At 42.2% G+C, this 13,569-nt stretch overlaps 1 protein-coding gene across 5 annotated transcripts in view; it reads left to right on the forward strand.

Annotated features, from left to right (window-relative positions):
• The window catches only part of CNST (consortin, connexin sorting protein), a 112,413-nt gene that overhangs the window by 19,346 nt on the left and 79,498 nt on the right, over nucleotides 1-13,569 (forward strand). For all 5 annotated transcript variants that reach the window (XM_084625206.1, XM_084625205.1, XM_084625207.1 and 2 more), the window contains one exon: nucleotides 3,296-3,734. In XM_084625206.1, the coding sequence (XP_084481332.1) occupies nucleotides 3,347-3,734 (388 nt within the window). In that variant the 5' untranslated portion in view covers nucleotides 3,296-3,346. The remainder of the gene's footprint in view (nucleotides 1-3,295; nucleotides 3,735-13,569) is intronic.

Below are 13,569 nucleotides of genomic sequence, written 5' to 3' on the forward strand. Positions count from 1 at the left end.
TGACCAATTTTTGACCAAGACTAAGAATAGCAAAATTCTTCTTTTCAAAGCAAAGGAGTAACTTGCACAGACCAAACTGATGGTGTGTCCCCAGCCCTATGTGCACCTTCTCAATAAAACTTCTAGAATGTGTATCTTATGAGTTTCCTTGGCAACTGGCCACCATAACATTCCTGGCATGTGCCCAGCTTCACAAACCCTATGAATGCTGTGGGAGGTTTTTATATGGGTAAGTCTGTGCTGCCCAAGCCTTGAAAGCTATTGAAAAACTTGTAGGAAAGCAATTAATGAAGTGGCCCAGGAATACCTAAGAAGTGCGGCGAAATAACCACTCTCTAAGGAGACCTAGGCTACAAGAAGTGACCATAGCACACTGCATGGTAATTGTTCAACAAAACTTGCGTTGCAAAAGAAGGGTGAGGTGTTTAAAATAAGTTAATCAAAATGGCTAGTCAGAAGTGCAAGCAAGCTTTTTTTAAAAGAAAAATAGGGAAAATGTGGGTTTTTTTTTTCTTTAGAAAATTATGAAGGTAGAGAATAAACTATTGAAAAGTCTCATTCTCTGGTAGTCACAAATACAGTCTCCAAATTATTAGCTTTTTTGAGAATCAAGCCACTTCCAAGAATGGGTTCTTTCAAGTTTTCTTAATCTTATGTTTATTTTGCTCTGTAACAAATCTTTCTAACAGCATGAACAAATCTCCTAATGTTCATTTATTTATATGCAATATGGTTGACTGTATATTCTATTTTTATTTCAAATTTCCTATTCTGTATGGTTTTGACTTTGTAAATAATGTTTAATAGAGCTAGATGCATCCAGTAGTTTTTTTGACAACAATGTATTTAAGGATGTTCCCTGTCAGGAGATTTCTGGAGGCCTTGTCTCCAAAAGAAAACCAGATGGCTATAGACAGAGTTATTTTGACGTGCTGGACAGAATGGAAAATGCTTGAACCAAAAGTGAGCAATACTGCCTAGAACAGAGGTTCTCAAACTGTGGTCCATGGATCACTGGTGGTCCACAAATTCCATTCAGGTGGTCCATAGATAGTTCCCTCTAAGGTGCACACCTGGGTGGCCACACACGAGAGAATGAAGGGCCACCCACTGAATTAGTGGAGCCCCGCAGGCATGGCTCCACTAATTATGTGCCTGGACCCTGGAGAAGAGGCACATGTAAGGTGAGGTGGTGGCCTTGTGGGGAATAGGTGGGATGGGGCAGTGGGGTGGGAAGAAGGGATGGGGGGGAATCTGGGATGTGCAGGGCTGCGGTGGCCAGAGAAAGAGGGGACTTTCCCCAGCTCCAGGGTTGTGGCTGCCAGGGAGAGATGGCCTTCCTTTCCAGCCACAGCCAGGGGGAGAAGTGGCAGGGAGAGACGCCCCCTCCTTCCCAGCCCCAGCTCAGGGTCTGCCGCGGCGCAGGGGGGAGGGAGTACATCGGTCGCATTAGAAAGGTAAAACTACTGATATGAAAATATGAGTTATGTGCTTTTATTCGTAGAACAAAAAATGTTAATTATTAAGGGGTTTTTTTGTATGGTGCTTTTATCCAAAGTGCTTTACAATAGTTAGATAATGGTACAAACAGCATATGGAAATATTATTAAGTGGTTCACCAAGACCCTCAGCAATTTTCAAGTGGTCCGTGGAAAAAAAAAGTTTGAGAACCACTGGCCTAGAAGATGTAATTAGAGTAGCCTCAATGCTAAATTTATGTCAGAGCTTGCCAGGGCTGAGCTCCTGCACCTCTAGATTTGGAAGTTCATAGTGCTGGCATCTCTGGGCTTGCTGCATCAGTTACGATTGTAAAAAAAATTGCTTGAGCCCCAACACCTCTTTCATTACAAATTAAGAATTGGTAGCCTGGTGTATATGGTGCTTCAACATAATCCCGTTGGTAGCCTCTACTGCCTGTGGTGATCCGCTTTTTTCCCTTGCCCCTCTTCCCCCCCCTACAATTGAGAGTGCCTAAAGGGCAGGTGACGGTGAGAAAACTACCTCCTTTCCCTGAGGTTCAGTACTCACTGGTGTGCATGAGGTCTTGGTGGCACACGATGGCAGTATTTACAATTCCTTGTGTCAGGCTAGTGAATTTGACCCTACCAATGTTCATATTAAATCTAGCGTTCCTTAGGCGCCACTCAATCTTTTGTTCAACTGAAAAGTACTTAAAAGTAAGGCAAAACAAAATCACAGGCACACTTTATTAAGTGTGTATTTCATCTGAAATGTTGATTTCTTAAGGGGCATTATGTAAATCTGGATAAAGTATTCTGCTTATAGCTTGTTCTGTAGAATGTCGTCTTTTAGGGGGGGGTCCTTAAAATGTTTGGAAGTTTTTCTAAACTTTGCTTTAATACAAGTATGCAGTGCATTTTTAGGGTTATTATTTAAACACTTCAGATTATTTTTATCTAGTGTGTGTATTGGAGTGATGGATCATTATGATGGCTTGATAACTTAGGTCATCAGCACTGCGATGCTTGTAAAAGCCAAAGAAGTAAGCAGTCAATACAAATGTAGAATTACCTCAGTAAGAACGGTACGACTTTCTCTTGTTGGGGTCTACTTTTGCCTTTTGTACATATCAGTTTAATTTCAGCATTCATTGGAACTATGTATGCACAAAAGGGCAAAATTGACCTCAGTTATGTGGGAGGGGTTTGTTTCTTAAAGCTCTATCTGCTGCTTTGTGTGCTTAAAATATGTTTAATGTTTTCATGAAAACAATGTGATAATTTAATTCAGTAAACAATTTTCTTGTATATTTAACTGTTGTAACAGTGCTCTTTTGCACATCTGAAGTGATATTGTGTCTGGCAGAAATAGGAGTTCTCTTGTTTGTCTCCCACCTCTTTATTCCTTACTGGCCTTTTTTTACCTCAGCTGAACCACATCTCTTTATGCAACAAAAATGGTTTCATTTTATTGGTTTAAAAATGTAGATAAGGAGTTTATTTCCTGGTTACTGATAATATAGTGAATACTACTGTGGAGAACACATACGTACATATATACATACAAATATATAATTGATTCCAGTAAAAAGGTCCACAATGTAGCCTCCTGTCTTCTAGAGCAGTATTGATAATGTACATAAAATATGGTTTTAACCATGTAGAGATATCTTTCTATATGTGTTGTGATGTGGCAGTAGTGCTGCTGTATTTAAGGGCCTCTTAACATTTTTGAGGAATACTTGCCTTGGCTAGCTTAATTCCATATTGCCTGAAATTAGACATAAAGACCCTCTCTTTCGTATTTGTTAATATTTCCTGATTTTATATTTTAGACCTAAGAACTGTTTTGACAGCGTTTAAGCTGTTCAACAAGAGACGCTCTAATGGATGACGGAGAATTTCCTACAAATGATTTACTGATAGACTCAAAGGACAGACTTCATGCTGGTGACAGTGTGGGAAATGTGGGAACTCGTTTGGCTTCTTCATCTGATGAAAATGAAAATCAACTTGATGGTGACAGGAGTGAGGTTCTGACCAGCAGTGACAGTGCAATGGGAATGCATGAGAAGGTTGAGCAGGACAATATCAATAACAATGAAAATCTGGACAGTGGAGACTGTACACCAAGCTGCAAAGAAGATGAGACTGAGAAGATCTCTGAAAGTTTCCGTATGGACATTCATCGAGAGGAAAAGCCTGTTCTAGAAAAATGGACAGATGGAAAAAGAAGACCAACTTGCAAAAAAGACTCTTTTAGAAAATCTACAGGTATTTTCAAAAATTATATATTCTTGTTTGTTTTGTTTTGAATAATGAAGCTCTAGTTCTATTCCATGAGTCAGTCACATTTACAACTAATGTATACGCTTGTTTTTAGTTACAACAACTTTCAGTAAAATGGTATTACACCTCTACCCCAATGTGAATTAGGATATAATGTGGTAAAGCAGCGCTCTGGGGAGCGGGGCTACTTTACCTCGTTATATCCAAATTCGTGTTACCGCAAGTGGTTCCTCTACGTGCCCCCCCACCCCTTACTTGCTGCGGCCCCCCGCCCCAGCTCACCTCTGCCTCCTCCCACGAGTGCACCGCCGCTCTGCTTCTCCCCCCTCCCCACCCTCCCAGGCTTGCCGCGCCCAGCAGCTGATTCGCAGCAAGCCTTGGAGGGAGAGAGGGAGGTTAGAGAAGGGAGTGGCGGCGGCACGCTCACGGGAGGAGGCGGAGTGGAGGTGAGCTGGGGAGGGCCGCAGCTGGTAACCAGGGTGGGGAGGGCGCAGAGGAACCGCTCCCCGCCCCAACTCAACTCCGCTCTGCCTCCGTCTCCTCCCCTGAACGTGCCGCCCTGTTCCGCTTCCCCCATCCCCCCCACCCCACTTCCTTCCTTCTAGGCTTCCTGCGCCAAACAGCTGATTGGTGCAGCAAGCCTGGAAGGGACGGGGGGAGAAGCAGAGCGGCGGTGGCGTGCTCAGGGGAGGAGGCTGAGGCAGAGCGGAGGTGAGCTGGGGCGGGGAGTGGTTCCTCTCCCTATCCCGATATAATGTAGTCTCACCTATAATACAGTAAGATTTTTTTGGTTCCCAAAGATCGCATTATATCGGGGTAGAGGTGTGTTTATTGACATGCTGACAATAGTAAACCAGATACAAAATACAGACTGTCCCTACGTTTAGACCTCAAAATCTAAACCAGTGAGAGACAGTAAACAGTACACACTGGTGAAATAAATGAATGGATAAATTACGAAGTGAATTTCTGCCTGAAGTCCAAATACAGAGAACATGTTTCTTGATTATTTGAGTATTCAAAAGCAAGATTTTGGTGTCCTATTAAGGCATCAACGTTTGAAAACTTGGCTTCTATCACAAAATATCTTGATCTTGGACTGCTATTACCAGAATTTACTTAAGTTTACCAAGCTTAATAAATACTTCTACTATGTACATCTTGAGTAACACACTGTCCATAAAATATGTGTAAAGCTGCTGCCAAGTTTTTAGATTGTATAATTCACTCTTCCAAATCTAACTTTAGATCTTTAAACTAAGTGGCTAAGGATAAATTTTAAAATAATTTTCTATTACATATTCTGCTTTTTTTAAATGTTCCTTCCCTTTGCGAAAATGTTTCTGTTGATATTGATTTTACCATGTCCGGTTTTATACTTTTTGTAGTGTTGCAAAATATACTGATGAATACAGTGCAATTTGTTTTAACCTCATTGGTATCTTGGAGGATTGTTTAAAGGTCATTAGGTAGGATTCAGCGATGCCCAGGCTGTTTTTTTTCTACAATTTTTTTTCTCTTTGTTGTTGAAATTTTTGGGCTCTCGGCTGAGAATTAACAGCTAAACTGACTAGCCGTGTACAGTAGCAGGCATTTTCAATGTCACTTTTTTCATCTTGCACTACCAAAGCTATCCACTAAATAATCAGTTTGTTTTTCCCTAGAAATACATGTTTTCAAACCAAGGTTTTACAAACACATTCTGGTGGGTGGTTTTATAACACTTGATTTGCTGTGCCCGAGAATTGTTTCCAGTGTTTTGTAACGTTTTCCTTGAATGATTTTTCAAATAAACCAGATACGGTGGAGGAGAAAGGAAGCTGTGGTCAGCCTGTGAGATTGGGTGTGCATTTTGTTGAATTTTGGGTTGTTTTCATATTGGTATCCTAATTCAAGGCCTAAGGAGATTTATGGTTTGGATAAATATCTAGAAGTTTGGATATTTATCTGAACTTATGGAAACTGCCCTATATGAAAGTCTGTGTTCCTCTCTCACTCCTGTCCTCCCTCCCTATCCAAAGAAACACTCCAACAATAGCCTCTCACTACTTACAGTTGTTTCTTGGAGAAAAAGTCCGCCTCCATAGTGTTTGTGCCAGTTCATCTTCAGGAGGCTTCTCCAAGCATTTCTTAGTGGCAATGGGGCATCTCCCTTTCTTTTCTCTTGGGAGAGACATACCAAAGCTTGGATTTGAGATATTTTGGTTCAATAATACATCTGAAGACAAATGAGCACTAAATGCAAGCAGAAAAGAATATAATTTAAAACATGCATGCATTCAAAAGACTTGTGTCAGAGATAAGATTTTAAATCCATACAAGTGTAAACAAACCAGAAGCTGATGATTTTAGAATTAAGGTAACTTGAGTGTAGAGCAGGGATCGGCAACCTTTGGCACGGGCCGAGGGATGCACTGGCCTCTCCTTCCCACAGCCCCCATTGGTCTGGAACGGCGAACTGCGGCCAGGGGGAGCTGTGGTTGGCCGAACCTGTGGATGCGGCAGGTAAAAAAAAATGGCCCGGCCTGCCAGGGGTTTTCTCTGATGAGCCGCGTACCAAAGGTTACCTATCCCTGGTATAGAGTGTGTTTTGACAGATGGACTCTAGTGTTAACATTTTGATTTCATCCATATTTCTTTACAGAGATGTGGGCATTAATGATTCTGCCATGTATGACCCTAAGCAGATCAGTAGAGACTATAGGTCTCTGGGAGTGAGCGTGAAGGAGTCAGGGTCATAGGTGGTGGTCTTTTGCACCCTGCCAGCTGAGGGAAAGGGCCCAGGCAGGGACAGATGCATCGTGGAGATGAATGCATGGCTACACAGATGATGCCAACAAGAGTCCTGTGGCTTTCTTGATCATGGGATGCTGTTCTCTGAAGAAGGACTTCTGGGAAGAGATGGGGTCCATCTGATGAAGGGGAAGAGCATTTTGAGACACCAACTCACCAATCTAGTGCAGTGGGCTTTAAACTAGGTTCAAAGGGGACAGGTGACAAAAGCCCACAGGTAAGTATTTTTTTTTTTTAAAAAAAGTTGACCTTCACAGGGGGCTGAAAGTTGGGGATGAAATGGAAGATTAGAGTAGGGTGAATAGGAGCAACAAGAGGGAAAACATTGGGGGCATCTGCTCAACATTTTAGATGTTAGTACACAAATGTAAGGAATATGAGGTGTAGATGGAAGAACTGGAATTCTAAATTCACAAGCCAAATTATGACTTAATTGGCATCAGAGATTTGGTGCGATAAATCTCATGGCGGGAATATTGGCATAGAGGGGGATAGCTTGTTCAGGAAGGACTGGCAGGGAAAAAAGGAGCAGTTATTACATTATACATCAACAATATATACACTTGTTCTGAGGTCCAGGAGGAGGTGGGATGCAGCCCAGTTGAAAGTCTCTGGATGAAGACAGAAGGGGGAAAAAAATAAGGGTGATGTCGTGGTCGGGGTCTATTGTAGACCACCAAATCAGGAAGAGGAGGTGCTGACACATTTCTAGAACAAACAACAGAAGTATCCAAAACACAAGACGTGATGGTAATGCAGGATTTCAAATACCCAGATATCTGTTGGAAAAGTAACATGGGAAAACACAGTAAGTTCTTGGAATGTGTTGGGAACAACTTCTTGTTTCAGAAGGTGGGGGAAGTAAATGGGGAGGCAGCCATTTAAGACTTGATTCTGGCCAGCAAGGAGGAGTTGGTTACAAATCTAAAGATGGACAGCAGCTTTGGTGAAAGTGATTCTGAAATGAGAGATTTCATGATCTAAGAAAAGGAAGGAGTAAGAGGAGCAGAATGCAGACAGTGGACTTAAAAGCAGAGTTTAACAAACTGAGAGAACTAGTAGATGCCATGGGAAGAAAACCTAAGAGGGGAAAAGGAATTCAGAAGAGTTGGCAGTTGTTGAAAACCAATATTTAGGGTACAACAGCAGACTATCCTGATGTGAAGAAACTAGTATGAGGCCAATGTGGCTGTAAAGAGCCCTTTAACTATTTGTTTATTTAGGAAATTTTAACAAGTTTACAAATCTTGGCTATCTAAATATCAGAGACAATACAACAATCATTACAACAGTGAGCTTTTGTTTAGAGAAACATTATACAGTAATATAATCATTAGACCCTCTCTTTCAGAGTAGCAGCCTGTTAGTCTGTATCCGCAAAAAGAAAAGGAGTACTTGTGGCACCTTAGAGACTAGCAAAATTATTTCAGCATAAGCTTTCATGAGCTACAGTTCACTTCATCAGGTGCATGTAGTGGAAAATACAGTGGGGAGATTTTATATACGCAGAGAACATGAAACAATGGGTGTTACCATACACACTGTAACAAGAGTGATCAGGAAAGGTGAGCTATTACGGGGAGGGGGCGGGAACCTTTTGTAGTGATAATCAAGGTTGGCCATTTCCAGCAGTTGACAAGAACGTGTGAGGAATGGAGGGGGAGGAAATAAACATGGGGAAATAGTTTTACTTTGTGTAATGATACATCCACTCCCAGGGAGTTACCAAGATGCAGAGTGAGCATCTTTACATTATGCTGACATGTTGTTTATAGTGATTCTACTAAATTGAGGAAAGTCTCTGATTGTATACATTTAACAGATCAGGCACGGCTATCAAATGTTAATATTGAAAAAACATTAGAACGTTAGATGGTTTTGCTTGGATTTTTTTTGCAGGTGAATATACTTTTCTGAGTATTGAGTAAAAGGTAACCCGATATCTCAACATCTATTTGTGCTCTTGACTGTTTTGCTGGGTACATCATTGTGGTGTTAACTTTTCCATAACAACCACCTCCCATATTTTTTTTGAACCATTCCTCTAGAGTTGGATTATTTTTCTTTCCAGTAGGAGGCTATCAGTACCCTAGCAACTACTAGCAGGTGTGAGATTAATTCTTCTTTTCCTTCTGTGTGACTGTTTCCCCAAGGAAGCCCCAAGAGGATTACCAAAGGATCATTTGGTAATAAATGTCCAATAATTTGTGATATTTAGTTACAAATTGCATCCCAATACACTCTAGTGACAGGACACATCCAACATATATGCATAAAATCTGCTGTTTCACCACAATTTTCCCACCATTTATCCCATTCAATCTCTATCTGTTTTAAACCTAATTGGTGTAAGGTACCATTGAAACGGTAACTGAAAGACATTTTCTTTTATTGTGCTACAGACTCTGGTTGCTGGTCCCCTTTTCCAGATCAAACCCCATTCCTGTGTGGTAATTTGTCTATCCAGATTCTTTTCCCAGTGTTTCATCTATGGACTTTTTTTTTTCCATTACAAAATTTGTCTGCAAAGATTGATGTAAATGAGTTATAATTTTTTGTTTCCAGACACCACCATCACTTCTGTGCATTAGCTTTCTTTCTAAAACAGCTTTTCTAGACAGTTGAGAAACATGCCCAACTTGAAAGTTTAAGTACTATCGGAGAGTGGGCCAGTAAAAGTTAGTTTTGATCTCTAAATAGGTTTGAAAAGTTTCTTTACAGAATAGTTGGTCAACCATTTGTATTCAATGGCTCTCTCAATCTTTAAAGCTATCTGCTTTGTGACTTGGAATATGATCCAGATTATTTGCAATGTGTGTTACTGGCAAGGAAAAATAACCTATTTTATCTCCAGTTCTATACCAAACCCATGAAGTAGCTTTTGCTAAAGGATGTGTATAAATTTCCAGAGGGTGGGTTTTGTTTTGTTTTTTTAATTATTTATTTATTAATCCTTGGGAGTCTAGTTGAGTAGAGACTCAGTGTTTGGTTGGGTTAGAGTACACACAATCCACTACTGCTTTAAACTCGTTGTCTTGTAGTACCATAAAATATTTGGAACAGTTAGTCCATAGTTCACTCTGGTAAATGGTTTCAGAGTAGCAGGCGTGTTAGTCTGTATCCACAAAAAGAAAAGGAGTACTTGTGGCACTTTAGAGACTAACCAATTTATTTGAGCATAAGCTTTCGTGAGCTACAGCTCACTTCATCAGATGCATGCAGTGGAAAATACAGTGGGGAGATTTTATATGCACAGAGAACATGAAACAATGAGTGTTACCATACACACTGTAACAAGAGTGATCAGGTAAGGTGAGCTATTACCAGCAGGAGAGTGGAGGGGAACCTTTTGTAGTGATAAGCCTTTTGCTCTGTCAGTCTGTTTCTTCCCTTCAGCAGGTGGGTACTGTAGTTGTAAGTGATAGAGATCTTGTAGGTGTTTGTCTCTGTCTGAGGGGTTGGAGCAAATGCAGTTGTATTGTAGAGCTCGGCTGTAGACAATGGAATGTGTGGTGTGGTCTGGATGAAAGCTGGAGGCATGTAGGTAAGCAGAGCGGTCAGTAGGTTTCTGGTATAGGGTGGTGGTTATGTGACCATCGCTTATTAGCACCATAGTGTCCAGGAAGTGGATCTCTTGTGTGGACTGGTCCAGGCTGAGGTTAATGGTGGGATGGAAATTGTTGAAATCATGGTGGAATTCCTCAAGGGCTTCTTTTCCATGGGTCCAGATGATGATGATGTCATCAATGTAGCGCAAGTAGAGTAGGTGCATTAGGGGACGAGAGCTGAGGAAGCGTTCTAAGTCAGCCATAAAAATGCTGAAGTGAAGAAACAGATTGACAGAGCCAGAAGAGTACCCAGAAGTTACCTACTACTGGACAGGCCCAACAAAGAAAATAACAGAACGCCACTAGCCATCACCTTCAGCCCCCAACTAAAACCTCTTCAGCACATCATCAAGGATCTACAACCTGTCCTGAAGGATGACCCATCACTCTCACAGATCTTGGGAGACAGGCCAGTTCTTGCTTACAGACATCCCCCCAACCTGAAGCAAATACTCACCAGCAACCACACGCCACGCGAGAAAAACGCTAACTCAGGAACCTATCGTTGCAACAAAGCCCATTGCCAACTGTGTCCACATATCTATTCAGGGGACATCATCATAGGGCCCCTAATCACATCAGCCATACTATCAGAGGCCCATTCACCTGCACATCTACCAATGTGATATATGCCATCATGTGCCAGCAATGCCCCTCTGCCATGTACACTGGCCAAACTGGACAGTCTCTACGTAAAAGAATAAATGGACACAAAGCAGACGTCAAGAATTATAACATTCAGAAACCAGTTGGAGAACGCTTCAATCTCTTTGGTCACTCAATTACAGACCTAAAAGTGGCAATTCTTCAACAAAAAAACTTCAAAAACAGACTCCAACGAGAGACTGCTGAATTGGAATTAATTTGCAAACTGGATACAATTAACTTAGGCTTGAGTAAAGACTGGGAGTGGATGTGTCATTACACAAAGTAAAAATATTTCCCCATGTTCTCCCCCCCCCCCCCCCCCCCCCCGTTCCTTGCACGTTCTTGTCAATTGCTGGAAATGGCCTACCATGATTATCATGACAAAATGTCCCGTCCCCCCCCCCCCCCCCCAAATCTCCTGCTGGTAATAGCTAACCTTACCTGATCACTCTTGTTACAGTGTGTATGGTAACACCCATTTTTTCATGTTCTCTGTGTACATAAAATCTCCCCACTGTATTTTCCACTGCATGCATCGGATGAAGTGAGCTGTAGCTCATGAAAGCTTATGCTCTAATAAATTTGTTAGTCTCTAAGGTGCCACAAGTACTCCTTTTCTTTCTGTTAAATGGGTCTGTTCAAAGTATCTGCATTTACTCTTGGTCTTTCCTTATTCTGTATAGTTTTCCACATCAGGAACATTTTTATGACCTGAAAATACAACAGAAATCCTACCAAAAATGGAAACATAGAAAAATTGCTAAGAATGAGTACCAAAGAATAGCACAAGCATATAGAGATAAAATCAGAAAGTCTAAGGCATAACATGAGTTACAGCTAGCCATGGATATAAAAGGCAATAAGAAGAGGTTTTATAAATACGTTAGGAGCAAGACTCAGATGAAGGAAAGTGTAGGTCGCTACTTATCAGGGAAGGAGAGCTAATAATGGAGATGTTTAATACTTAATAAAAGAGCTGAGATGTTTAATGCCTCTTTTGCCTCAGTCTTCACTAAAAAATTAATTGTGACCTAGTGCTTAACACAGGAGTGGGCAAATTATGGCCCGCAGGCCTCTTCCGGCTCTCTTAATCCGGCCCTCGAGCTCCCACCATGGAGCAGGTTTGGGGGCTTGCCTTGCTCCGGCGTTCCAGCCAGGGGGCTTTCTGCGCGGCTCCTGGAAACAATGGCATGTCTCCATTCCGGCTCCTATGTGTAGGGGCAGCCCGCCAAGGGGGCTCCACATGCACACTGCCCATGCCCCAAGTGCCACCCACTGCAGCTCCCATTAGCTGGCGCCTGCCAGAGGGGGGAATGTTGCTGCTTCGGGGAGCTGCTTGAGGTAAGCGCCACCCAGAGCCTGCACCCCGACCCTCCCCCACCACCACACACGCCTCAACCCCCTGCCCCAGCCCTGATTCCCCTCCCGCCCTCTGAACCCTTCAATCCCAGCCCAGAGCACCCTCCTGCACCCCAAACCCCTCACCCCCAGCTCCACCCCAGAGCCCACACCCCCAGCCGGAGCCCTAACCCCCCCCCCGCACCTCAACCCCCTGCCACAGCCCGGAGCCCCCTCCCATACCCTGAACTCCTCATTTCTCGCCCCACCCCAGATCCCACACCCCCAGTTGGAGCCTGCACCCCAACCCCCAATTTTGTGAGCGTTCATGACTTGCCATACAATTGCCATACCCAGATGTGGCCCTCAGGCCAAAAAGTTTGCCCACCTCTGGCTTAACACAATTAATCTTAACAACAAGGGGAAAGAAACACAAATAAGAATAGGGAAAGAACAGGTTAAATAATATTTATAAAGTTAGATGTATTTTAGTCAGCAGGGCCTGACCCAATGTATCCTAAGAGTACTTAAGGAACTAGCTGAAGCAATCTCAGAAACATTAGTGATTATCTTCGATACCTCATGGAGGACAGGTGAAATCATAGAGAACTGAAGAAGAGCAAATATAGTATCTGTATTTAGAAGGAGACGAAAAAGGACCCAGGGAATTATAGACCAGTGAGCCTAACTGTGGTACCTGGAAAGATACTAAAACAAATTATAAAACAATCCATTTGTATACACCTAAAGGATAATAGAGTGATAAGTAATAGCCATCATGGATTTGTCAAGAAGAAACCATAGAATCATAGAAATGTAAGGCTGGAAGGGACCTAGAAAAGTCATCAAGTCCAACTTCTTGCACTGAGGAAGGACCAAGTAAATCTAGACTACCTCTGCCAGATATTTGTCTAACCTGTTCTTAAAAACCTCAGATGATAGGGATTCCATAACCTCCCTTGGAAGCCTTATTTCAGTGCTTTAACTAACCTCATGTTTAAAAGTTTTTCCTTTTTAACCTAAATTTCTCTTGCTGCAGATTAAGCCTATTAGGTCTTGTCCTACCTCCAGTAGACATGGAGAACAATTGATCACCATTCTCTTATAACAGCCCTTAACATAGTTGAAGACTGTGAACAAGTCCCCCTCCTCAGTCGTCTTTTCTCAAGGCTAAACATGCCCACTTTTTTAAACCTTTCCTCATAGGTCAGGTTTTCTAAACCATTTATCATCTTTGTAGCTCTACTCTGGACTCTCTCCAGTTTGTTTAGATCTTTCCTTAAGTGTGGTGCCCAGAACTGGACACAGCACTCCAGCTGAGGCCTCACATGTGCTGAATAGTAGGACGATTTTCTCCTGTGACTTGCATATGACACTCCTGTTAATACACCACAGAATGATATTTAACATGGGAGCATAATGCAGTAAAATTT

This window comes from Lepidochelys olivacea, assembly GCF_965140295.1.
Source record: "Lepidochelys olivacea isolate rLepOli2 genome assembly, chromosome: 3".
NCBI classification, from domain to species: Eukaryota; Metazoa; Chordata; order Testudines; family Cheloniidae; genus Lepidochelys; species Lepidochelys olivacea.